Source organism: Gekko japonicus, unplaced genomic scaffold (assembly GCF_001447785.1).
Source record: "Gekko japonicus isolate JY-2015 unplaced genomic scaffold, Gekko_japonicus_V1.1 scaffold2139, whole genome shotgun sequence".
NCBI classification, from domain to species: Eukaryota; Metazoa; Chordata; class Lepidosauria; order Squamata; family Gekkonidae; genus Gekko; species Gekko japonicus.
In genome coordinates, this window is record NW_015170952.1 from 160,927 (window position 1) to 188,588 (window position 27,662).

Genomic DNA, 27,662 nt, shown 5'->3' on the forward strand with positions numbered 1-27,662 from the left:
GATGAAATATGCAAAAAAAAAAAGGGGGGGGGGGGGCAGGAATAAAGCAAAGAGTATTAAAAATACCTAGAATATTTAACTGGATATCACTTTTAAGATAACGCAAGACTTTCCCAATGCTATCTGAGGGGAGGAAGCAAAAATACATTAGCTATGGGAAGGAGAAAGGTCTTGAGCAGAACGGTGGAATCAGCACTTATCGACCTTTCCCTGTATCAACTCCATTCCCCTCCGGTTCCCTTTCCCTGTTGCATTCAAACATCTCCCTATCACCCGTGTTCTATTTTGACACATCCGGCTCCCCACCCGTAATTCAAGCGACACTTCCTCCTCCAAATTCCAAACTGAACTTGCTCACTCCTGAGGACTTGACTTGTAAACTCCAACACCTACCTTGACCTCCTATAAACCAACTTCTCTCCTCTGTGCTGGAATAAACCTTGTTGAAATTACAATTGTTACTGCCAGTACCTTGGACTGCAAGAAGAACAAATCAGTCAATCCTAAAAGAAATCAACCCTGACTGTTCCCTGGAAGGCCAGATGATGAAGCTGAAGCTCAAAGACTTTGGCCACCCAATGAGAAGGGAGCACTCCCTGGAGAAGACCCTGATGCTGGGAAAGATTGACGGTCAAAGAAGACGGTGATGGCGAAAGATGAGATGGTTAGACAGTGTCATAGATGCAACGAACATGAAATGGAGCAAACTTCAGAGGACGGCGGAAGACAGGAAGGCCTGGCGGGATCTGGTCCATGGGGTCACGAAGAGTCGGACTCGACTGTGCGACTGAACAACAACAACAACAACAACTGCCAGATCTAAAGCTCTGCACCATGCCCTTTTCCTCTCTGCTGTCTTTGATACAGTTGACTTGTCTACTCCTCGTGACTTCCTTTACACCTTAAGGTTTCTGACACACTATTCTCACTTGGGACTCCTCGGAACTGTGTGTTCAATGTTTTGCCTGGGGTAAAGCTCCTCCTTAGCAGCCCCCCTCGTAAGAACAGCTGTGCTGAATCAGACCAACTGTTTTTTTTATTTTAATTTTTTTAAATTTACATTCGATTTCTATACCGCCCTAACCCCCTCATGGGGGTCTCTGGGCGGTTTACAATTTATCGTAGTGCTAGTCACATGTTGATTCCCTGTCCATCTAGCCTGGCATCCTACATTCAGTCGCCACCCAGATCCCTTCAGAAGGCCTACGAGAAGGGCACGGAGGCAAAGGCCCCCAAGCATGAGTATGCAGGGTTACTATTTCTGAACACAGAGGTTCCGTTGAGCCACTGGTGGACTTATCTCCCATGAATCTCTTTCGTCCCTTCCAAACTGGTGCTCATCACTACATCTTATGGTAGGGAATTCTATCAATTCATTACTCTCTGAATAAGGGAGCACTTCCCTTTGTCTGTCCTGATTCTTCTGCCCATCGAATTTATTAGATTTATTAGATTTATTAGATTCTGCCCATCGAATTTATTAGATGCTCTTGAGAACTAGCATTACTGGAGAGGGAGCAGTTTCTAAAGGTTCGGTTCTTGGCCCCCAGCTCTTCTCTCTACACCCTGCCCCCAAGCCATCTCAACAAACTCCATAAATTTCTGTACCACCAATACACTGATGAAGCACAATCAAGATGTTTCTCCACCCAGGATTTCTTCTCTGAGTGCCTGTCTCCCTGTTGTACTAACTCTTAACTAGAGATGTGAAGGCCCGGAAAACACCCAGAAAAATTCGGGGAAAAAATGTTTTTTTTTCCGTTTTTTTCCTGAAGCCTTTATTTTTTTCTGAAAAATTGGAAAAATTGAAAAAAGAAAAGAAAAAAATTGATTATGGAACGTTCTTTTTTAACATGATGAATAAAATATTTTAAGACAAGGTGTTCAAATATTTTCCAAATCATTTCTAAAATATATATATATGGTCTCAGATGGATCTAATTTCTGTGCACTGAGGACAAGCAAGTCCTAGGTTACAAACTGAACTCTCCAATGCAAGAACAAGATGCATTTCTTCCTTTAGGAGGTGCGATTGTCAGAAGAAAATAAAAAAGTTTCAGTTTTGTTTTTGCATGTGGGTGGGTATTCTGTAATAATTGTTTGGATACACTATATTTTTAATATGCTAGTTGTGATAATTTCATGCCAAGTAAAAATGTCCATAGTCATATTTTATGTTCCTAAAGTAACAGAATGACTTTCAAACTAGAAAAGACAAAAGAAATGCTAATGTAGCATTTTTTTCAATTTTTCCGAAAATTTCCATTTTCCCCCGAAAAAACCCGGAAAAAACCTGGGGTTTTTTCCGAGCTTCAAAATTTTCGGAAATTTTATATCTCTACTCTTAACGTCCAAGAACAAAGTGCCCATGGTTTCTCGAAAAGGGCTTCCTCCTAGACTATATCCACTGACCATCCACCCTGCTAAACGAGCAACAATCCTCTGCTTCAGCTTTGAATAAGTGTAGCAAAGATCAAGGAGAGAGTTTCAGAGGGTGGCCGTGTTGGTCTGCAGTAGGAGACCTAGATTTGAGTCCAGTAGCACCTTAGAGACGAACAAGATATTTGGGTTACAAGTTTTCAAGAGTCAGATACCAGGAACGAGGAAAAAATCTACCTGTCGTTATGTTACTCTTCCAGATACTACTGTGAAAAGACATTCAGTACTCATCATCCCTGTTCAGACTGATCCCTACCCACCTTGGCTAACAAAACTTCCACCCTCTCAGCTCTCCGCAGAACTCTGCTGCCAATGCCTGGAATATGCAACTCTCCTTCTCAGCTCCTTCCACTGCCGTCACCTTCCGCATCCCGTGCAAAACCTTCACACCCCCACAGCCTCACCTCCACGCTAGGTTTCCACCCTTACTGCCAGGTAAATCCCGGCTTCTATAATTTCAGAGGGCGGCCGTGTTGGAATGCAGTAGAGCAGCCGGATCCGAGACCAGGAAAAAAGACACCAACAAGATTTACAGGGTATGAGCTTTCAAGATTCAGAGCTCCCCGTGTCAGATTATATATCTGACGAAAGGAGCTTTGGCTTTTGGAAGCTCGTATCCCAGAAGTCCTGTAGTCTCTAAGGTGTTGTACTGGACCTGAATCTGGCACGGTCTTTGATCTTCCAACTCTGCCGTCCTCAGCCACCCAAACGTTGAATTTGGCACGAGTTGGCCTGCTTTGCTGCCTGTTGATGACCGGAACTCGCTCTCACAACAGTTAAGGTAAAGGTTTCCCTTGCTCGAAAGCTAGTTGAATCCGATTCTAGGGGGCGGGGCTCATCTCTGTGTCCAAGCCGAAGAGCCAGCGCTGTCCAAAGACTTCTCCGTGGTCATGTGGCCGGCATGACTAAACGCCGAGGCGCACGGAACACTGTTACCTTCCAACCGAAGCGGTACCTAGAGTCTCGAACTGACGAACTACAGACCTTACAATCTTGCAGCTCAGCGTCTTAACCTCTAAGCCACCACGGCCCTCTCTAGCCTCAAAACTAACTTTTCCCATGAAGCCTCTGACTTCTCCTTAGTCCTAATTCCCAAGTGAAAAACTCCCACAAGTCCATATAACTGTATTACTCTCTCACTCATTAACCCTTGCCTACGCCCTCAAAAAGACCCCTCATCTTTTCCCACTAAAATTGGGCTTCTAAGCTTGCCAGGTCAGGGACACGTCCTTTGTTACGCTGAAGATGATCATGTATGGTGACGATGCCACGTGAGTGATGTCAGTGACAGGGCCCAGGACGATTTAAAATGCTATGAATCACCAGCCCAAACTGGTCAATCCCTCCCATCCACGCAAACCCTCATGCAAAAACGATTGCCATTACCCTAGAGCTGAAGAATCGTGTTGAGAAAGACGAGCAGCACCTTAGCTTAACTTTGTTTTAAAGGGAAAAGACCCAAAGCTGCGGTCGACTTCAGTTGCTCTACTTTTCACAGAAGTGACTCTAGCAGCTGACGACTAGCCAAGAGAAGGTACTTCTACAGCTCCGCTCCCCATCCAAACCTGCATCCACCTTCTCTTGAATCTAGGGATCCCCTTTCTGCTTCTCCAACAGCTATTCAGCTGCTGTAGAACAGGGTGTCCACACTCCGCACAAAACCTTTATAGCTTTAATTAAGGACAGTTTCCGAAAGGGTGTGTGTGTGTGTCACTTAACACAAAGCTGTTTTTGCAAAATGGCAAAGTAACTCAGAAATCTTATTGCAGCAAAGTGTTTTAATGTTCCAGGTGACCGCAGGCTACAAGGGAAGATCACTGATACTGTTGCAACAGTAGATGCAAAGCATGCTTGGGCAAACGGGGGGGGGGGAGAGATTACTGACTTGATATTCCTTGGGTGACAAGGGGAGCGCACGTCGAAGTGGACGCTGGAGAACTTGTATGTAAAAATAAACTTTTGGATATGTTCTATTTAAATAAAGCAAATGTCATCACCATACATGTTTTCATTCAATATTTACCATCCTGATGACGTCATCTGTTCCCTTGTTAGTTGTTGTGGAGCACTTATGTTGTCTAAATGTTTTTAAAATGCAGTTTTAATGTTTTATGTATTGGGCATTGGCCCCATCTGTACGCCGCCCTGAGCCCGTTCGCGGGGAGGGCGAGTTATAAATTTAAATAAATAAATAAATTTATTGTGATTAAAAGTTGTTAAAGTTTCATGATTTAAAAGCTGTAAAAAGTTTCATTCAGACAGACTGCATTTTGAATAAACTAAATCCACACCTTCCTTTTATTTAAGACAATTTCATCTCGCACACCAGTGAAGCATACTAGTTCTACTAGGTTGAATAAACAATTACACAAACTGTGTTTATTTTATTTATTTATACTTTCCATTTGTACCCCGCTCACCCCCGAAGGGCTCTGAGCGGCTTACACCGTGCATGGTGCAGAGACCTATGCAGAAACCCTAACTATGGCCACAGTACGTGTCTGGGGTGGGGGGAGCCCTACCAGGTACCCTCCCGGCTCCGATCGTTCGTTTATCCAGCGAGTGGGCGACTCCTTCCAGTTTTTCTCCGGTGTGTCTTCCTCGGCCTCTGCTGTTCTTTTTCGGCTCTCTGGCGACTCCTCTCGGGGGCTGTTGGTTATGGGCCCTGGTGCGCAGCCGCAGTGGGCGTCACAATGTCCTTGCAGCTCCGGCCGTCCTCCTGCTGGCCACGTCATCAGCTGCCGAGCCAACCGCCTCCTTGGGATGTCGCTGCCTCTCTTCATTTCCTCCGTACCGCTGCCATGTCGCCGCCGCGTCTCGATTCCTTGCTCGGCTGGAGCCCAATTTCGAGGGAGGGGTACCCCCCTGTCCTCCTACGGACAGGTACCCATTTACCTAATTGCCCCGAGGGGCTTTCGGACTGCTTGGTTGGCAGGATATCCTTAATCTATTACATTCCAACAATTTGACAGTCCTGGTCATACAGTTTTGATTTTGGCATTACAGAGTTCTAACCGGTGAGAGATAACCCACATTCCTAACATAGGAAGAAAACTTGATTCAAAAGTCAAACTTGTGAAGAACTCAGCTTTCACGAAACAGATAAATAAGGTTTCACCGTAAACAGTCAAAAAGACATTCTTCGAATAAGTGAATAATAAACACAGCTCTTATTGAACCAGTTCAAAATGCTGCTCTGAGCATAAGGGTACACTAGAAGCAGTCAGCATATAGTCAGTGTCAGTGGAGACACTACAGAACTATTCTGACAAAGATCCAAAGCACTACCTTTGCCCATGTCCAATGGATTGGTCTCGGCATACACTGTGCAAGGTAACCCTTTGAAAACGACCATTGGACACTTACCATGAAGGGTCCTTCTCCTCTGAGGACAGGAGGACATCTCCATGGGTTATTCCCACCGTGCCTTCAGGGAGGCAGGTGATGGTTTTTTCCCCTTCCTGTTGGTGCCTCTGGAATAGCCCATCTCCAGTTCTGGGACTCCAAAAGCAGTGCTTGCAGCCTGAATAACTGGCCTTGCCCTGTAAAATATAACTTGAAACGTAACTTCAACATGTAACAACCCAACTCTGCAGGGTTAGAACACCCAGAGTATGAGCAACAGGTAATGAGAGAAGAAATCAGCACAGAGAAAATAGAAACAGACAAAGATGGCAGTGGGAGGGCCGAGATGTCCTCCTGTCCTCAGAGGAGAAGGACCCTTCACGGTAAGTGTCCAATGGTCGTTCTCCCTCTCAGGTGGAGGACATCTCCATGGGACCTCCCCAAGCAGTGTCCCTCATTCGGGTGGGTCGTCATCTTCCTCCAATGCCATGACATGCTGAAGCACTCTTCTCCCGAATGCTGCATCTTCAGATGCCACTGTGTTGATCTTGTAGTGCCTTATAAAGGTAGAGATGGAGGACCATGTAGCCACTCTACAGACTTCCTCCACCGAAGGTCTGTTATAAAGGGCTGCATTGGTCGCCGCACTTCTCAGCGAATGTGCCGTGATGCTGCTGGGAACCTCGTGTCCCGAAGTCCGGTAAACCTCTACGATGCAGGACTTCAGGACCGAACTGATCGTAGACCTAGACAACTTTTCCCCTTTGCGCGGAGAGGAAATGCCAATGAACATAGACTCAGTCTTTCTCCACGACTCTGTCCTTGCAATGTAAATTTTGAGAGCTCTTTTAACATCTAAGGTATGCCAGAGATGCTCCTTGGGATGCTTAGGATGAGGACAAAAGGTGGGCAAGCATATTTCCTGTGATCGGTGAAATCTGGAGTCTATCCTGGGCTGGAACATAGAGTCCGTGCAGAGCACTACTTTGTCCTTGTGGAACACACAGAAGGATGAACTTTACTGACAATGCTCCAAGTTCAGAAATTCTCCTTGCCGAGGTGATGGCAACGAGAAACAGAGTTTTAATCCTCAGCCATTTCAGTCCCACCTCTCTGAGAGGTTCAAATGGTGCTTTCGTGAGAGCATCAAGCACAATGTTCAACCTCCACGTTGGAAAACGATGCATCTGTGCAGTTGATTTGGCCATGGCCCCCTGCAGGAACAATTGAATATGAGGATGGTTGGTAATCTTGAAACCCTCTAATGAAGGTAGAACCATGTATAAAGCCGCCAGCTGTCTGCGGAGAGTGGAACCTTGAAGACCTGCATCCAAGCCCTCCTGTAGGAACGAAAGAAGAGATGCTACAGGAGGAGACAGAGGAGCCACCTTTTTCCGTCTGTACCATCTCACGAACGCCTTCCAGGTGGTGCTATATATGCGAATCGTGGATTTCCGTCTGGAAGTCATGATGGTGTCCATGACCTGAGTGGAATATCCTAACTCTGCTAGACTGCCCCGCTCAATCTCCACGCGGTCAGACATAACCAGGCCGGATCCGGATGCCACACTGGTCCCTGCGAGAGCATGTCTGGAGACACTGGTAGTACCAAGGGCGGAAGAATTGACATCTTCTGCAGTGCTGAAAACCATAGATGTCATGTCCATCTCAGAGCTACAAATATGACCTCTGCTCTGAGCTCCCTGATTCTGAGTCCTGGAGATCGGGATGAATGGCGGGAATGCGTACAGCAGACCCGGAGGCCATTTCGACGTGAGAGCATCCGTCGCCTCTGCTTCCTGGTGGAAATATCTGGTGAGAAATCTCGGTAACTTGCGGTTCATTGGTGACGTGAATAAGTCCAGTATTGGTTGCCCAAAATGGATCACTAGCCTGTCGGAGAGATTTGGATGGAGGACCCATTCTCCCTCCGGTAATGTCTCCCTGCTGAGCCAGTCGGCCTGGACGTTCTCGATCCCTCTTATGTGTTCCGCCCTCAAGGACGCAACACTCCTCTCTGCCCAGAATAGAATCTTCATTGCCTCCTTGTGCAGTTGGCAGGATCGTGAGCTGCCCTGCTTGTTGAGAGGAGCCTTGGCAGAGATGTTGTCCGTTCTCACCAAGACATGTTGGCCCCGCAGACGGGAAGCGAAGTGGACCAAAGCCAAGCGGATAGCCCTTATCTCCAGCAGATTTATTGGAAGAGACCTCTCGGTTGGCAACCAAGTCCCTTCGACTGGGACTCCCTCTAGCGTCGCCCCCCAGCCCTGGAGGCTGGCGTCGGTGAACAGCTCCTTGGTGTGACAGACGCCCAGAAGGCTGCCGTCTGTGAAAAGTTCCATGGTGTGACAAACATAGTATGACTTCCCGGTTGTCAGGTTGTTTATGTCTGTCCACCACCGTAAGCTTTCTTTGACCCTGAGGGGAACCTGTAGATTGATCGTCTTCCTTTGAATGATGCTTAGCTGATGAGGACAGAGGAACATTTGCAGGGATCTTGCGTGCATGGCGGCCCCATTGGATCATGTCGATGCTGGCTATCATGAGACCCAGGAGACTGGCTAACTCCATCAAGGGGGAGAACTTGCTGCGGAAGACTCATGTAGCGATGGTCTTGATCTTCTGCGCCTTGGACCCTGGAAGGAACAGAGCGGAATGCGTGGTGTCGATCACCGCACCCAGACGTTCGACTTGCTGACTCAGAGTTAGAGAACTCTTTTCACGGTTTATTAAAAATCCGTGACTGTGCAGACATTGGATTGTCCTTTCTGTATTGTGAACGGATTCCTGGTGCGTGCTCGCCCGAACCAACAAATCGTCCAAGTACAGATGCACATGGATCCCCTGGTCTCTGAGATGACTCACTGGGTTGACAATCAGCTTGGTGAACAGCCTGGGCGCCATGGAGAGACCAAAGGGGAGGGCTCGGTATTGGAAATCTTGACCATAGATGCAAAAACGAAGGTACTTCTTGTGAGCAGAGTGGATCAGGACATGTAGATACGCTTCTGTTATATCTATGGATGTCAGGAACTCGTTGGGAGATAGTGAGTCCGCTACTGCTCTGAGGGTTTCCATGCGGAAATGGCGTAGACGGATGAATTTGTTTAAAAATTTGAGATCCAGAATCGCCCTCCAGTCTCTGTTCTTTTTGGGAACCATGAACAATATAGAGAAAACTCCCCAGCCTCTTTCACATAACAGGACTGGCTCGATGGCCCTGATGCTTAAAAGATGTTGTATGGCCATGTCGACAATGGATCTCTTGTTCACCGATTTGCTTGCAGGCGATATCAGGAACCTCTCTGGAGGTTGCCGAAGAAATTCTACTGAATATCCCTGAGATACGACTTCCACTGCCCAGGCATCCGCCTGTGCTTCTGACCAAGTCCTGGCAAAGTGAAGAAGTTGTGCCCCCACCAGGAGCGTGGCATAGTCAATTCTGCTTTGACTTGGCAACTCTCTGTCTCCTCTATCGTTCCTGTTGAACTGAGTCCTGTGGAATCTAGGATTGAAGGAACCACGCTTGCTGGACTGCTTGGTCATGCCCCAGGAAATCTTCTTGATGTCCTGATGAAAGCATGGCAGGGCATGATGGGAACGAAAGGACTGAGGGTTCAGTCTGTCTTTGCGTCTCAGAGATCTCGGCATGGTTTTTTTTCTTACCCCTGGTCTCCACCAGGATATTGTCCAGGGCGTCGCCAAACAGACAGTCCCCCTGGAAAGGATAGGCGGTAACAATGGATTTGGAAAGGGCGTCCGTCTGCCAAGCCTGCAGCCACAGGTGTCTCCTGGCCACAGCCGTAGAAGCCAGGCCCCTGGAAGCGAAGGAAATAATGTCCATGGTGGCGTCAGCCGTGAAGGAATCTGACTTGAGCGTGTGGGAAATTCCTTCTAGCAATGTGCGGTTGTTTTCTGGAATGAGCTGAATAAGTTTCCTCAGCCATACTATGGATGCCCTGGCAGCGATGGAAGCTGTAGACGCAGCTCTGACCATCATGGCAATGGACTCGTGAATTCTTCTTAGTGTTGCCTCAAGCTTCTTGTCTGTTGATTCTTTGAGGTTGCCGAGTCCATCCTCAGAGACTAAGCCAGCAGTCTGGAATGCAGCCACAGGACCATCCACGGGCGAAACCTGTAATAACTCATCAGCATAATTAGGCATAGCATACAACTTTTTGGCAAAGGCGGGAAACTGCTTGTTGCCTACAGGCTTTTTCTTTTCCAACCTTAACTGGCATTCGAAGTACTCTGGAAACGGGAATACCTTCTCCATGCCCTCCTCGGGAGGGAAGAATTCCCGGTTGCCGCCAGATTTGGATTTAAACTTAGATCTGGCTGCCTTCTGGTACTCAGAAGCAGGCAAGTCATGCAGTCATGCAGTTCCAGAGCCTTAACAGCCGTAGATAAGAGGTACTGGTAGTCCTCAACTTTAAAAAACCTACTGGATTGCTCAGGAAGCTTCAATTCCTCATCCTCGGATAAGAACTTGCCCAATTCGGGTAGGACTCTAACTCCTCCCTCCATTGCTCTTCTGCCTTTTTTGCCGCCTTGGTTGGCCAGGCCAAAGGAGGAGAAGTTAGGGAGCCCTGCAGGGAAGCCTCCTGCTGTAAGGGAACCTGGGGTTTGGAATGAAGCTGGGCCATTTCTTGCTGGATTGTACGCTTGATCATGGCCATCAGCTCAGAAAAATGGATTAAAGTCCCCTGTTCAGGGGCCTTACCCGGTTGTGAGCCAGACTCCCGGTCTTCCTCTGGGTGGAACAGGGTCAGGGAGGTGCTGATCTGCTCTCCCTCTGCACCCGTGGCTCCCGGGATGGCTCCTCAGAGGGAGGCCGAACCCTCAAAATGGCCACCGGCGGCCCAGAGGCATGCAGAGAAAATGGCGGGCTCTCCTTCTTCAGGCTGCCGCCGGGTCAGCCACAAGCGTTGGGAGTGCACGATCAAGCCGTGAAGGCTGGTCGGCTCCAGTGTTGTCCTGCGCTGCCGCAGCGCACGCCTCTCCCTCGTCGGTGTCGCCCGAAGAAAACTCCTCCTGGAAGCCCATCAGGGGCTTCTCTTTGGGTCCAAGGACCCCTTGAAGCTTCGCTCCAAGGTTGGAGCAGAGAGGAAGGGAAAGAAAGGAGAGAAAGATAAGGCAAGGAAAGTAGAGAATTGGAAGGGAATCAGTGTAAAAAAGGTAGAAGTACAACTAAGCCTAGCTGGTTTGCTGCTTCTCCCTACTGAGGCAGGAATAGAACTGGAGATGAGCTATTCCGGAGGCGCCAACAGGAAGGGGAAAAAAACATTTCCTGCCTCCCTAAAGGCACGGTGGGAATAACCCATGGAGATGTCCTCCACCTCAGAGGGAGAGCTCACGTGTAATGCCACAAAAGTGCCTTCAAAGTCCCTTTAAGTTTCAAATGGGGTTGCCACATGGTGCAAAGGAATTCTGTCCAAGAAACATAACCCAAATACCCATGGCAGAACTTGCTATGCACAAGCACAAAATATGTTAGGACACCCCGAAAAACAACAGCACTAAGCATCAATTTCTATTCTGCATTCTCAGGTGAAACACCATAAACGTTCTTATTAGTTGATTTATCTATTAAAATGTTTGTACTCTGCTTTCCCCTTGTGGCTTACAATTTCAAGATCAAAAACATACAACATATGATAAACCCCATTACCCCTTCCCAAGACACCACCTACAGTTTAAATCCCACTAGAAGTCCCCTGCAAACAAAACGGCTATTAAATCCCACTAGAAGTCCCCTGCAAACGGCCTCCTAAATAATGCTAGATTATGTGTCCCCCCTCCTCAAGGAGCTTATTCCACCAGGTGGGAGTTGCTGTAGAGATAGCAAGGGCTCTAGTAGACGTCAAGCGAGCTTACTTAAGCAGGGGAACATCAAGAACATGGCAACCAGACAAATGTAGTTGGCGCAAAGGACTTATGGGGAGATATGTGGGTCTTCGGATGTGAAAGGCATTAAAGGACCTTGAACTGAACCCATATGCGCTGGCAACCAATCCAGCGGCTTTCAAATAGGCAAGATATGTTCCGGTCAGCTCGCCCCTGACAATAGTCTGGCAGCTGTGTTCCACATTGTCTTCAAGGGCATTTAGCACTGCCTTCTTCACTACTTTGAGTGTCTGCCATGTAAAATTCCCATGATGCACTTAGGTTTAACTAACTTCTTTAGCACCAAAAAAAAAATAGTCAAGACTAAAGTACGGGTGGGACCTCACAGGTATGGCACAAAGATCTCCTGGGTTTCAAGAAAAACACTAGCCAGTCAGAGAAACTGTGCCTATCTGCCCAGATCCAGGCAGATGAAGGTTTCTGTCCTGCCCTAAATCCTCTGGCACACCAATGCTCCCACCAACACCACAAGAAGACTCTGGCTGAAATGAGGCTACAACTGGGATGGGGACTGCAGGGGAATCACATGAGATCTCATGCCACGAGGGTACAACCAGCCTAGGGGTACAGTATTCGATCCGGGGGTTTCAAGAAATCCTGAATTTTTTTCATATCCAATAGACCTGAGAAGAAAAACACCTTTTTTAAAAATTTAAGCCAACCCAGTTTAAACCGGGCTGCAGGAAAAGCCAGCACGAAGCTGAGCCGGCAGGGGACGATCTGCTCCCCGTAGGCACAGCCGATCCTGCAGGAGCAGCCAGCGCAGAGGCCAGAATCACAGCAGATCCTCAGGCTGGCTTCTTCTGCGGCCCAGTTTAAACCGAGCTGAATGAGAAGCCGGCCCCCAGGCCAATCCGATGGGAACAGTCCACTCCCCACCGGCACAGCTGATCCTCGGGCTGTCTTCTGCAGTAGAAACATGACAAACAGCTGAGAGGCGGACGCTCCCCCCTCTCCACTGCTTTCGGACCTACCCGGTAATTCCTGAATATATCTGGGATTTCCCCCCCCCTCAGAATTCCCCCCCACCCAGGTTTTCCTGAGAAAACTCAAATACATTTGTGATGCCGAAATCTACACCAAAAATACCAGCAAGGTATTTTTCAGGTAGATTTTCGGCTTGGGTCGATCCGAATGCACATCCCAAGTGGGGTGCAACCATGCATAACATCTTGGGGCAACAGCTGCAGCCATAGTTTCAGAACCAATGCCTGCTGTGTGGCAAGAGATAATCTGTTGTAGGTCAATGGAAGAAGTTTGCTCTCAAAAACCATAGCTATCTACTTGCTATCATCAAGATGACAGCGAATGATGGGGGGAAATTTTCCTTCATCAACAGTACTGATATCTACTGACACACAGGCCGGTTGTTGCCTACTTTCATGGATACGACAAAATAATAGAATTCTCTGCCCATCCACTCCAGCTAGCATCCTTTCTTCCTTGCCAATCAATACTGAGTGGGTTGCCTTTCTCTCTTTGAGCAAGCAGGCCTCCACTACAGTAGAATTATAGGGAGGCTAAGCAACAAGGAAGGCACAGAATCTCCTACATTCTGGACGTGGATGGAGGAGAAGTTGGTTTATTCCAGGAATTGTTCACAATGTTTAGAAATACAAGGAGCATAGGTAATGATCCCGGGTGTCTGAATATCAGCATCAAAGATGGTGTTTGTTGCCAATCCCAAAGAAATTTAGTTGAACCTCTTCTGCATACATCTTCCCATTTTGGGTGGGAGAGAAAGCACACTGGCGTCAGCATGACAGCGCCACTACGAAGAACCTGAAGCGTTGTCTGAGTAAGAGCATCAAGTGCCAACATTGTGTTTATATGAGAAGAGAAAGAAATCAAAGTGTCTCGGGAACAGGGGCCTGATCCAAGGTGGGCAGCTGAGTCAACAGCAGCTTCCTGGTCATCTAGGACCTTCCAAGCAAAGTGTTCTTCAAAAGTACCTACCCAGGTCCATCAGTGGCAAGGAAGGTTTTCCTCCTGGCAACTGCCTTTTGAAGGGAAAGCAATACGCTGCACTGTGCTTACAAGAGAGTTGCAGCTTTATGTCTGCAGCTCATTTCACTTTCATTTTCAGCCCCATGCTGTTCTAAGCCTCAAAACAATTTCAGCAGTCTCTGGGGTCCGTTTCTCACTTGGGTGGGGGCGATCTTGACTTCAGTAATTCCCACCTGTCCATCAAAAAGGCAAGACTAACACTCTTCCAGATCTCCTGTCCCCCGGGCAGAGCCACCCACTTTCCTCATTTCTTTATTCTGTATCTCAATTCCTTCTCTTGGCCTACTCCTCTCCCCTCCCATCTCACCAAAGGCAGAGTACCTAAGGCAATGAAGGACATGGAGAATTTTGACAAAGCCTCAGGCAGCTTCATTTCCAAGGAGGACGGGAACTTCCTTCTCCTCCCAAAAATGGGAAGAAGGGACTATTCCCTGGTGTAGTTGAGCAGGCGCAGACCTGCAGAAGAGTGGCCAGTGGCAGAAGACCAGCGGATGCAAGAGGAGCATGCTGCACAATTCGACCACACCTCAGAGGACACCTCAAAGACCACCAATTTGGGTAGGAAGATCCTCCATGCCAACGAAGATGGCAGCTGCTCAGGCTTGGGGCTCATGGCCACGGTGGAGCCGTCAGGGAGATGGAGCACCACCATGAACAAGACAGATGCCTCCCCTCCAGTTTGGTGTAGTGGTTAAGTTTGGAGTAGTGGTTAAGTGTGTGGACTCTAATCTGGGAGAACCGGGTTTGATTCCCAACTCCTCCACATGCAGCTGCTGCTGTGACCTTGGGTCAGTCACAAGCTCTGGCACAGCTGTCCTTGAAAAAGAGCCGTTTGTGTCAGAGTTCTCTCAGCCCCACCCACCTCACAGGGTGTCTGTTGTGGGGAGGGGAAGGGAAAGGAGTTTGTAAGCCACTCTGAGACTCCAAGTGAAGGACGGGGTATAAATCCAATCTCTTCTTCTTCTTCTTCTTCTTCTTCTCCCAATCACCATTTTACGAATGCCCCCTGGAGACAGCAAGCTGGCTTTGCCATGCAATATTGGGGGAAGTTCGATCCCTGCAACAGCAGGCTGCACCTTCCCCTATAAGGGAGCTGGAAAAGATATAGTTCAAGGCCTTCCTCCAGATCATATTCCCTCCCTCCCCATGGATTTTAGATGGGGAAGCAGGGAGGACTGCTCAGACAGGAGGCCAGTTGCAGGGCATCAGCCCTAGCTGACTAAGGCAGCACAAAAAATGGTGGTACACAGACCCCACCCACCCTCTCCTATTAGGATTCAGGGGAGCCAAAATTCTTCTGATAAGGAAGGAGGAGAAATATTTGAGGAGGAAAAATTAGTCCCAGAGCAACAACCCAGTCTGGCTGAGAACAAGGAATGCATCAAATCCAACATAATCCGGGTATTTACAGACGTGAGCCTGACAGGCCGGCGAGCAACCTGGCAGGGAAGACATGCATAAGAGACCTGGAACTGTGCAGAGAGTAAGATGAGCATCAATCCTGCCAAGATCAAGGCAATCAGACCGGATCTAGGCAAGTTGTGGGAAATAAGGAACAATAAAGTCTTAATAAGAACAGACGATATCTCAGTGAAAGTGTGCATACACAAATTGCGCGGGACCAAGTCTTTGACCCTGCTCACAGAGATGGCACAGATCATGGGTTGGTCAGAATGGAACTTCAGGTCCATAACAGCAGAGTGCATCAAGGGCCAGCAAAATGTACCAGCAGACTGGCTATGCCGACAACAGCTGGACAACAATGAATGGTCTCTCAAGATGAAGATCTTCCTTCAGTTTGTGTAACACTTTGGAAACCCACTAGTGGACCTCTTTGCCTAAGACCCAGGTTCTTCTCCACATTCCAGACGGCAGAAGCAGAACAGATGCCCTAATGCCGTCCAGCCACCAGTCCCGTTATGCCTGCAATCAAACTGGATCTAGGCAAGTTGTGGGAAATAAGGAACAATAAAGTCTTAATAAGAACAGACAATATCTCAGTGAAAGTGTGCATAAACAAACTGCGCGGGACCAAGTCTTTGACTCTGCTCACAGAGATGGCACGGATCATGGGTCAGTCAGAATGGAACTTCAAGTCCATAACAGCAGAGTGCATCAAGTGCCAGCAGAATGTACCAGCAGACTGGCTATGCCGACAACAGTTGGACAACAATGAATGGTCTCTCAAGATGAAGATCTTCCTTCAGTTTGTGTAACACTTTGGAAACCCACTAGTGGACCTCTTTACCCAAGACCTCTTTGCCTAAGACCCAGGTTCTTCACATTCCAGACGGCAGAAGCAGAACAGATGCCCTAATGCCGTCCAGCCACCAGTCCCCTGTTATGCCTTTCCACCTATTCTACTAATACCAAAGATGGTGAGGAAACCGAGACAAGAAAAGACAACACTGATCTGCAAAGTCCCCGGTTGGCCACGCAGACCGTGGTTTTCAGTGTTTAGTGGGGTTACCAACAGAAGATCCCAATCTGTCCAGACGTGCTTCAACAAGGTCCACAGTGGCACCCAGAAACAGCATGGCTATGCCCGACTGCATGGAAATTGAAAGGGAAAAACTCTTAAGGCTAGGCTGTTCGTGGGGTTTCCACATCAAGAATGTATAACTCTGCATGGAAAGTGTAGGCCAGGTGGTGCAAATAGAAACACCTAGAACCATTCGCCCTACATCAGATCCTGGAGTTCCAGCTAGACGGTGTTTACTAACATACCCTATGCAGACCATTGGCAGCCCTGGCTACAGTGGTCCCACGGATTGATTGATGCTTGATATCCAGACATCCTCCACAGTCAGGTTTCTCAAAACAGTAGCCCAGGTCAACCTCCACAAATTTATTTCTTGGCAGCTACACATAATCCTGCTGACACTCACTCAACCTCTGAGAGAAGTTCCTCTAAAATGGTTGAGAACAAAGGTCCTATTTCTGACAGTTGTCACTTCGGCCAGAAGGATCTTGGAATTATGAGCTCTATCTATCAGGAAAGGTCTGTAAATTTTTCACAAGGACAAAGTGGTCGGATTCAGCATTCAATCCATCCATCTCGGGAAATATCATTACCTTCATTCTGCCCAAAACCAAACCAACCCCAAAGAAAAGGAGTGGCACATGCCTGATCTTCACAGAGCCCTAGGGGTCTACATCAGGTAAAAGGTAAAGGTAAAGGTTCCCTTGCTTGAAAGCCAGTCGAATCCGACTCTAGGGTTGCGGTGCTCATCTCCGTTTCAAAGCCGAAGAGCCAGCGCTGTCCGAAGACGTTTCCGTGGTCATGTGGCCGGCATGACTAAACACCAAGGCGCACGGAACGCTGTTCCCTTCCCACCGAAGTGGTAGCTATTTATCTACTTGCAATTTCTTGCTTTCGAACTGCTAGGTTGGCATTAGCTGGAACTAGAGATGGGAGCTCACTCCGTCACGCAGCAACCCGGGTCTTGAACTGCTGAACTACCGACCTTCCACAGCCTGCAGTTCAGCATCTTAACCACTTGAGCCACCACAGCTCCATCAGGTGCATAGCATCAATTTGTAAAACAGACTTCCTCTTCATCTCAGTGAGCCCACCCAACAAGGGACAGAAAATGTCTATAGCAGAAAGACTCTTGAGGCTGTGCATCTCACACGCTTACCAAGCTAGCTAATTCCAGGTACCACCTAGAATTACAGCTCACTCCATTCGTAGTAGAACACCGTTTGAGTCCAGGGGCACCTTTAAGACCAACAACGTTTTATTCAAGGCGTGAGCTTCCATGTGCAGGCACACTTCCTCAGATATCTGATGTCCCACTGGACTCAAACTTTGTTCTGCTGCCTCAAACCAACATGGCTGCCCACCTGGATCCATTCGTCGTACTAAAACTAACACAGCATCAGATGCCAAACCTTCTATTGAGGAAATCTGTAAGGCGGCCACATGGTCATCTCTATGGACCTTCATCAGCCATTACAAAATGAATACCCTTGCCTCAGCTGATGCAGCCTTCAGGAGGAGTATATTACAGAAAGTGGTGTAGATGGACTGATTTTCCCACCCCACATGGTATACAACTGCTTTTGGATGCCCCTCCCCATCAGAATGAGAAAGGAACATTGGCATTTACTGTGAGGGTTCCTTCTGCTCTGAACAAGGGAAGACATCTTGCCCTACCCTGATTTAAAAGGGGTGGGGGGAAGAGATGGACAAGCTGTTTTACCCATGTTAATGCCTCCTCATGTCCTGTCCTAATGTATTCCCTGTTTCCTAAAATGCTGGATGGTTTACTTAGTATTTTAGCATAGATAAGATACTGCTTCGGGAGTTACCAAGCTGAGGAAAGTGGGTGACTCCGCCCAGGAAACAGGATGCCTGGAAGAATTTTAGTCCTGCCCCCTTGATGGACTCACCCATGTCAAGATGCCCTCCCTTCCTCAGAGCAGAAGGACCCCGCCCGCTAAGTGCCAATGTTCCTTTCTGATACCTTCTCAGCCAGAAAGAGAGAAATTACAGTACATTTAATAAAACAACTGGTTTCGGGAAGGGATTACAGTATAGCCCAATCTTGCCAGATCTCAGAAGCTAGGCATGGTCAATGCTGGGAAGGGAGATCACCAAGAAAGACTCTGCAGACGAAGGCAACAGCAAAACACCTCTCCTCCTCACTTGCCTTGAAAGTCCTTTGCCGGAGTCGCCACAAATCAGACGCAACTTGACAGCACTTTCTGTACACACAATAAAAAGCTTCCCTTTTTTATCCTGATCCGGTACTGATTGCTATTACTATTATTTACTTTGGGCAAAAACTATCTTGCAAAGAAATGAGTCTCTAGAGACAGTTTTACTAAGTACCTCTGCAGCAGATGAAAACTACATGGGACAACAAGACCGCTCCTCTTTGGGATGTGCAGTCAAGAATGTCCATCTGCCTGCCAGAATTTTATTTGCAACGACATGGACATTGAAAATCCCAACACTTTATGGTGTAGTGGTTAAGTGTGCGGACTCTAATCTGGGAGAACCGGGTTTGATTCCCCACTCCTGGAAGAAGAATTTATGGGACCACGGAGGGCCTTTTATGACTGGTTAAGACACAAGTACTAAGAAATTAAGATTAAATGAAGAACAAGAAGAATTATGGTTATAAGCTTTTATGAAAAGATCTGCATGCAGAATGTTAAATTAGAGGGTTTTTTATAGATCTCTCCATCTTTTCCTTTCCCTTCTTTTCCCTTTCCCTCTTTCTATGTATAAACTAATAACATTCTATATTTAAAAAAAGAATGTTCATCTGAGGGAGAGCTGCATTTAAAGACTAGATCGAGTAGTTTCTGATCGATGCTCTGCATGGGCACAAAGCCCAATGGTATAATGTACAAAGGCCACGAAGGAGATTTACAGTGCAATTCTAAGCAGAGTTGCATATTTTCAAGTGTGTTACTCCATTTAGGATTGAACTATTAGTCTGTTCTCAAAAAGTATCTATAGGGACCAATTTTATTCAATGGGTAGGACAAGTACCAGGGTATATACACCACGGGTGATCACCACACTTGTCTGAGTTCCTTAGGCCCAAGGTTGGGACTGGGAGATGGGTTGTGTGATCCAGCCTGGAATGGCACCTGTGAAAGAATCCACAGCCACAAAAGGCACAGTGATGGCTTTGGGATGAATGTCTACGCTCCAGTACATTAGGTCAGATTCTAGTAGGCTAATACTCCCACAGTAATAGCAGTAAGTTCAATTCATGCATCCACACCACAGAATTCTTAAGCGGAAAGAACAGTAATAAATGTACCTCTGAGTATATGCAAAGTGCTTTCCTCTCACAAGTGAGCAACTAGTCTCTCTACACATTAACTTATATTTGAGAAGCAGGGCCTATGATCAGTAGCATCTCCACTATACAGATTTAACCAATGTATTCTTCATCATATTCAAATAATTCCGAAACATGGACCATGTGGGATAAGTAAGGGGCTCGGTCTCAATGAGAGGCAAGAATACCCTGCTACCCTCTTTTAGTCCACAATAAAGCTCCTGGAGTTCTGTGCCTCTTATCGTTCCACAAAAAATCAACTAGGGAATTAGCCGGAGAAAAAGCATTTTCTATCTGCAGCCAACCCGCAACTGTGGGTTGGGACATTGCTGTAACCAGGTAAGTCAAGGAAGCTGCCTCATGGTGGACCCTTAAGTCTGGGATGTCCATACCTCCACATTCTCCAGAGTTACGAACCATCTTGAAATTAAGCCGAGACTTTTTATATATACTCTTCATCATATTCAAATAATTCCGAAACATGGACCATGTGGGATAAGTAAGGGGCTCGGTCTCAATGAGAGGCAAGAATACCCTGCTACCCTCTTTTAGTCCACAATAAAGCTCCTGGAGTTCTGTGCCTCTTATCGTTCCACAAAAAATCAACTAGGGAATTAGCCGGAGAAAAAGCATTTTCTATCTGCAGCCAACCCGCAACTGTGGGTTGGGACATTGCTGTTACCAGGAAAGTCAAGGTAGCTGCCTCATGGTGGAGTCTTAAGTCTGGGACGTCCATACGTCCATACCTCCACATTCTCCAGAGTTATGAACCATCTTGAAATTAAGCCCATAAAAAATAATTCAGCTCTTGTTGCCATACTTTTAATTGCGACTGAGGTATTTTAATTGGCAAAGCCCTAAATAAAAAAACATATTTGGGAAGGATGAAACTTTTAACCAGATGGAATCTGTCTGGTCAAGAGAGATGCGTGTTTTTCCATCTTTTCATGCTATTCCGTATATCTTCTTGGAGACTATGGTAGTCGATGAAATTTTCTTCTCCAAGTCTAGACAACATGATTGCAATATGGGATAAAAGACGGAAAAAGATACCTCCAGGGAGATCTTTAATATCTTCGATCCAGAACCAGAAATAGTTCTCTCCTGCAAACTCGTTGTTTGGCAAATTGTACCTGGAAATCAACTAGAAACCTACATCTAATAGATCTATTTGATAATGGGCTATTGAAATCAAAACAGACTGTGGAGGAACTCTTGCAACAGCCTATTTCATGGTGGCAGTATCATCAAATTAGACACCTGACACTCTCTTCCACTGTTAAAGAGTCAATCTCAAGGCCTCTCATGGACTTTGAAATATTGCTCAAAAATATACCCGAGCATACATCTGGTCTACTTTCTAGATTATATGATATTTTGTGATGATCAGAAATGCCAAAAGTCTACTCCTACCAACAGCTCTGGCAGATAGACTGTCAACAGCGAATCTCGGAGGAGGATTGGCCATGTATATGGGAGGCAATATGTTTCAAATCAAATATATATTCCCTTAAATACCAATATATTAAGTTACTGACAAGATGGTATTTACCACCTACAAGAATGCATCGCATCAATAAGAAGAATTCTCCCAGGTGTTCAAAGGGTTGTGGTTGTGTTGTAGATTTTCTCCACTGTTGGTGGACTTGTGAACAGGACACACAATTTGTCTTTGCTTCGTTGCGGGGGGGGGGGGGGGAGCCTCCAAGTACATGGGGCTCTGATCAGCCATATCTATTTAATTTATTTTGTTGTACTTATGAATCGCCGACCCCGCAAGCAGGTTCTGGGTGATTTACAACCATCTAAAACATTTAAAATACAATCAATATTTAATTAAGTTTACCAACAGTAAATCAATACTTTAAAACCAATCCAAGGTGGTAATACAGTAATCCCCCTGTGCCGACCGCACCACTGTCCCGCATGGCAGGGCAGGGAGGGGTATGTGGGGGCCGTAGAAGAGACAAGGAGGGTGCCAGTCTTAATCTCCAGTTGCTGCCCTCAACTAAAAGCCTGGTGGAACATCTCTGCCTTCCAGGCCCTGCAGAATTGCGCCAGATCCTGCAGAGCTCTGATGTTATTTGGCAGAGAGTTCCACCAGGTCGGGGCCAGGACTGAAAAGGCCCTGGCCCTAGTTGAGGACGGGGGGGGGGGGGGGGGAGCCTCCAAGTAGATGGGGCTCTGATCAGCCCTATCTATTTATTTTATTTTGTTGTACTTATGAATCGCCGACCCCGCAAGCAGGTTCTGGGCGATTTACAACCTTCTAGAACATTTAAAATACAATCAATATCTAATTAAGTTTACCGGCCGCACCACTGTCCCGCATGGCAGGGTGGGGAGGGGTATGTGGGGGCCACAGAAGAGACAGGGAGGGTGCCAATCTTAATCTCCAGTTGCTGCCCTCAACTAAAAGCCTGGTGGAACATCTCTGCCTTCCAGGCCCTGCAGAATTGCGCCAGATCCTGCAGAGCTCTGATGTTATTTGGCAGAGAGTTCCACCAGGTCGGGGCCAGGACGGAAAAGGCCCTGGCCCTAGTTGAGGACAGCCAGACCTCCCTAGGGCCGGGGATCACCAGCAAGTTGTTACCAGCTGATCTCAACATTCTTCTGGGGACATACTGGAGGAGATGGTCCTGAAGGTATGTGGGTCCCTGACTCCCTAACTGCTCAAGGCCTTAAAACTCAACAGTAATACCTTGACAGCCAGAGCTACATGGGAAGAAAGATGTTGCGGGACTACATTGTGTATTGGAAATAATCCTCTCCACACTAGAAATGCAAGTATTTTCAACAAGAAGGGTGCAAACCAGGATTTCATCTCCAATAAGGAAAGCACATCTGACAGTGAGACCATTCAGAACTTTCAAATATTTATTCAACTCCCTGGCAATTTTCCTCCATCCTTCTTATCTATGAGGAAGGAACAGGAATAAAAACTCTGAGTAACTCCTCCTCCTCCTCCTTCTCTTTTGACCACAGATGATTATCTTTCTCCCTCAATAGCAGTGGGAGAACAACTGGGTGAGGGAGGGAGGGCTGGACGACAGGGAAACGGTAAACTCTAAGTAGTAATCAGAACGAGCTTTGGAGAGGACCCAGAAGTCTCTCAGGATTTCTGTCCAAGCATCATATAAAAGAGTGAACCTATCTGTGAAAAAAGGAGATGTGAGATGACTACCAGCTTTTGGTCCTGGGTGACTTCTATGTCCATGCGAACGATGCACCTTCCTCTCAGACCAGGGACTTAGTATTGTCCACGGAGGCACTGGGGCTCTCCCAGTTTATACTGACTCCCAGGCATCAAGTGGGCCACACCCCTAGTCCTTGGAATGACTTTTCCCAAGTGGGCTGATCCCAAGGAGCTTTTAACCTAAGGAACATTTTATTGGGAACATTTGGCTGTACAATCTCAGGAGAATATATAGTTGACCAGAGAGAAGTACTACTATTCATGTGATTGCACTGGAGGCTTCATTCATTTGTATTTTTGTATTTCTTTTCTTTGCCCAGTGGTTAAACTTTGGAACAATTGTTTTCTGGTCTTTATTCCATATTTTGTATATGTATGATTGTATATATTTTTACATATCAGCCAACATGTTCTGTTTGTATTAGACCTCTGAGGAAGGCCTGTAAAGGCCGAAACGCGTTAGGTCTATTTCATTAGCCCTTGTATGTTTTTATATTTGTATATGAGGTATGAATGGGCCCTTGTTTGTTATTTTAATTTGTGTTGAATAAATACATGTATATTTTTGTATGTTTCATAATTAGAATTTTAGAGTTGGCCCTCTTCTATTCTTGACTAACTTTTTTAGGTTCTGAATTCTAGGTTTTAGGTTCAGGTTTTTTCCCTTTTCTCTTTTTTGTCCTTACTGATCCCAAGGAGACCTGTTAAACCCTCTTATTCCTAGGCTTTCCTTGGTGTTTCCTCCCATTATTGCCCTCTGTACTGGGGCCGGTATGGGGGTTAGTGCACTGGCTGGTATCTAAAGGATGACTGAGACTGGGGGTAATGCCTTGGGACTGAATGAGGTTGGTTGACCTGTAACCCCAAGGCTTTGGCAGTAAGCTTATTCTTAGGCATTCAGTAAAGGGATTTGGCCACCAAATGAGAAGGGAGCACTCACTGGAGAAGAAGACCCTGATGCTGGGAAAGACTGAAGGTCAAAGAAGACGGGGACGGCAAAGGATGAGATGGTTGGACAGTGTCATGGATGCAATGAACATGAAATTGAGCGGGCTTCGGAGGACAGCGGAAGGCAGGAGGGCCTGGCGTGATCTTGTCCATGGGGTTGCGAAGAGTCGGACTCGACTGTGCGACTGAACAACAAAAAAGGGATTCATCGGTCTGTGTACTGAACAACTCTTTTCTCTCAAAAGGAAGGTCTTCTACTTGGCCCATGTCTCATTAGGGAGGACCAAAGTACACAACTAGGAGTGTCTTCTGAGAACCACTGCCGTGGCCATTGCCTGGCTAGAACAGTCCGCAGACTGTCTAGCGGTGTTGATCAGCTGCTCACTCACTCAACTTAATACCCTCATCCTGAATCACCTTAGCCAACACTTTTTTTTTGTCATCCAGCAGAGCATCCAAGTATGTGGAGAGATAGACCCAAAGGAATAACTGATATCAGGAGGACGTTATTGCACTATAGTTGGCTAGACAAAAAGTCATGGCCCCTGACAAGTAGACTTTTCTACCTAGGTCATCCAGTTTCCTCCCTTCCCTATCCAATGGGGAGGAATGAGAGTCTCTCCTCTGTTTGGAAGTCATGACTTCCATCACTAGGTAATTCTCAGGAGAGTGAGTGAGCAGGAATTCACAGTTTTCTTGTTGAACCCTGTGCACGTTCCCCAACTTTCACACAGATGGATGTACCGAGACAGGCCTAGTACAGATGGAAATGACCATCTCTAACAAGCCTTAAAGCACTGGGACGGTAATGGGATAGAACCACATCTCTTGTTGGTCTGGAGCACCCTATTAGGGGATATACATCAGGTTGAGAAGACAAGGACACCAAAGGGGCTGCCAAAACATTGGAGCTGTGGGAGGGCATGTCTGGGGCCAACTTCTTGGACTTTTCTACATGGTCTATTGGAGTCAAGGGTTCAACTTCCTTTACATTGTCACCTGATTGTAACAGGTTATTTGCTGGCTGCAAATGAGGTGATGGGAGTGTGGAGAGGAAGAACAGGGACCCTCTGGGTCCTGACTTGACAAAGGTGAGAGTCAAACAGGTCTGACAAATACTTTCACTTCAACTTCTTCCAAAGCTGTTCAGAAGCACTCCAACCTGCTTGGTTACCCACAGCACAGAATCTTCAAGTTTCTAACTATTTTGTATTCAGCACATGGCAAAATACTTTAATCAGAAAGTTAACTAAATCTGACTTCCCAATCCAAATACATTCTAATAATTAATTTTACTTTCCAAGGTGGCAGAATGTGGACCTCTGCGCTAGCATGGATGGGCATGCATTTTGGTAAATTGTAAGCCACTTTGGGCTTGTACTGTACAGAGAAAAACAAGTTAAAAATGTTGCAAACAAACAAATTTGGGGAGGATTTGGAGTCAGCAGGCACAAACCACATCTGCAAGTCACCAAGATACTCATTGCTATTCCTGAAGAATACCAGACACTCTCTATTCAGACATCACAACAAATCATAGTTAACTCAGGTCTGTTTGGATGCTTGAACTGACAAGAAGAAGAAGACAATGAAGAGTTGGTTTTATACCCTGCCCTTCCCTACCCAAAGGGGTCTCAGAGTGGCTTACAGTCATCTTCCCTTCCTCTCCCCACAACAGACAACCTGTAGGGTAGGTGGGGCTAAGAGAGCTGTGACAAGTAACAAAAAGAGGACTAGAATGGCTCCACTGGAATGCAGTGCAACGATGGCAGAGAATGCTGCTTTCCCTGCCAAAGGAAATTCTGGCTTTGCCTTAATCGAAAGCCAGTCGAGTCCGACTCTAGGGTTACGGTGCTCATCTCCGTTTCAAAGCCGAAGAGCCAGCGCTGTCTGAAGACGTTTCCGTGGTCATGTGGCCGGCATGACTAAACACCAAGGTGCACAGAACGCTGTTACCTTCCCACCGAAGGGGTACCTATTTATCTACTTGCAATTTCTTGCTTTCGAACTGCTAGGTTGGCAGGAGCTGGAACTAGAGATGGGAGCTCACTCCATCATGCGGCTCCCGGGTCTTGAACTGCTGAACTACTGACCTTCCACAGCCTGCAGTTCAGTGTCTTAACCACTTGAGCCACTGCAGCCAAAGGATAGGCTTTAAGAGGAGCACCGGCACAATTCCAATTAGATTCATCCCGAGTCTTCCACCATCACTGCTCTGTCAAGCCCTCCATGTCACTTCATCACTGCAAGCGCATCAGAATACCAAGGAGGTGGCTGGGTGCCAGTCAGTGGGGAAAGCCTTCTAGCGTGTCTGCCACCACCTGAGCTCTCTGCCCACTCCAGAGGTTGAGGAGGGTTTCAACACCACCATCAGCAGTAAAAACCCACCAACAGTAAAAACCCAAAAGGAAACCAGCCTATTTGGTCAGTCTCCAAGGGAGGATCACGTTTAACTGCCCCCCAATCCTGCAAAGTTTCAGGGTTCTTTCAAGTCCGAACTCTACTGGATCACAGCTTGGCCATGACAAAATGAGTTAAACAAAAGACTCTATTCTGGTCTGGTGAAACCACAAGATCAAGGATATGCAGCATAATTTTATCCCATTATTCTCTAGGCTTCTAAAAGGAATAAAAGCAGGGCAGAGGGGCTTCACATACAACACTACACATTTCAAAGTTCTCTTTTGCTGAAAAACAACTGGAGTGGAACCTGAGGGATCATATAGTGAGACCAAGGAAATCAGCTCCTCTGTAATAAACATAAGTTGCTTGTCTTTTGTGACTTGACTCTAGGTAAGGGGGTGCACCTCCTAAAAACCCATTTCTATGGAAAGCCAATTCAGCATTTCACAATGACTGGAAAATTTATTCTTCTATTGTTTTGTATGTAGATCGTCTTCTTCCTTCCAGTTTTCCTTTAGCTAGTCATTAAACCGCTCCCACTTCCTTAGAATGGTCCTGTCATACTAGACTAAAATGCTGACTATACTAAGAAAACTGAACTATGCTAGGTGGATGGGAAAAAATGTATGTAATAGCCACAAAGCTTTAGTACAAGCAAGCAATATTGAACAAAGACCAAAATTAGTGAAGGGGTCTATCAAGAGTACTCAGTGGCCCTTGAAGTTATCTACTAGAGAGGATGTAATTATTAACAAAGTAGTAGTCCTAAGCATTATGGGAAGGAATAGAATAAGCTTTGCTGATGATACAGCAGTAATGGCAGATATAGGGGGGGAAATGACAGAACTACCCTTAAAACGATGAGCACACCGCAAATATATTCCTAAAAAAACCCTCCCGTATTATAACGAGTCTGTCAAATAACAACACATCCTGTTTTCACAGTCCAACACTATGCCTTTTATCTGGGAAACTTTCACTGAACATTGGGGGATTACTTTCAGTGTATGTAATACCATAGACTTATGGGGTGGATGAAAATTACCACTTTACAGTTTATTTTCTGGCTCCTGGGAGACACAGATATATACCCCAACATGTTTCTTATGCCTCTCCTCAACTCTCGATCTCATTCTGTGACACAAACTATACCTCAAGAAACTAGATTTTTCTGATTAGACTCGGGGACCCACTGTTCTAGTCACCTGAATTAACTAACCTCCAATGAAGCACAGAAGCAGAAGATGAATCCTTCTCTAATCTCACATTAGCTCACCAAGACTCAGCACTCTGACATGAACTGAACATCCCAATCTTAGGACTATAGTAACAGCTCTATATTGTCAAGAATCTTATCCATACCTTACGAAAGTAAAATATATCACAGGCAGTTTAGGAGGGCAGAATTCATCAAGCCAAGAGGTGGGCGGGGGGTTGCTAGTAGCAGCCTAGCAAGGTTCGCGCTTGATCCCAAACCCTTCTGGGCAAATTAAGCATTCAATACATCTACTGCAGACCCAGAACATAGAAGGCCAGAGATGCCGTGTCGTTTCTCTAAGCTGGCAAGCATGTGTCAACCTTCATCAGTTTCCCTTCTTGTCACAGTACTCTTT

At 46.6% G+C, this 27,662-nt stretch overlaps 1 protein-coding gene across 1 annotated transcript in view; it reads right to left on the reverse strand.

Annotated features, from left to right (window-relative positions):
* KIAA0232 (KIAA0232 ortholog) overlaps positions 1-27,662 on the reverse strand; it is a 55,876-nt gene that overhangs the window by 23,410 nt on the left and 4,804 nt on the right. Inside the window, exons 3-5 of the mRNA XM_015418901.1 lie at positions 9,451-10,129; positions 8,650-8,801; positions 7,189-8,249 (exon numbers count right to left, since the gene is read on the reverse strand). Coding sequence (XP_015274387.1) covers positions 7,189-8,249; positions 8,650-8,801; positions 9,451-10,129 — 1,892 coding nt within the window. The remainder of the gene's footprint in view (positions 1-7,188; positions 8,250-8,649; positions 8,802-9,450; positions 10,130-27,662) is intronic.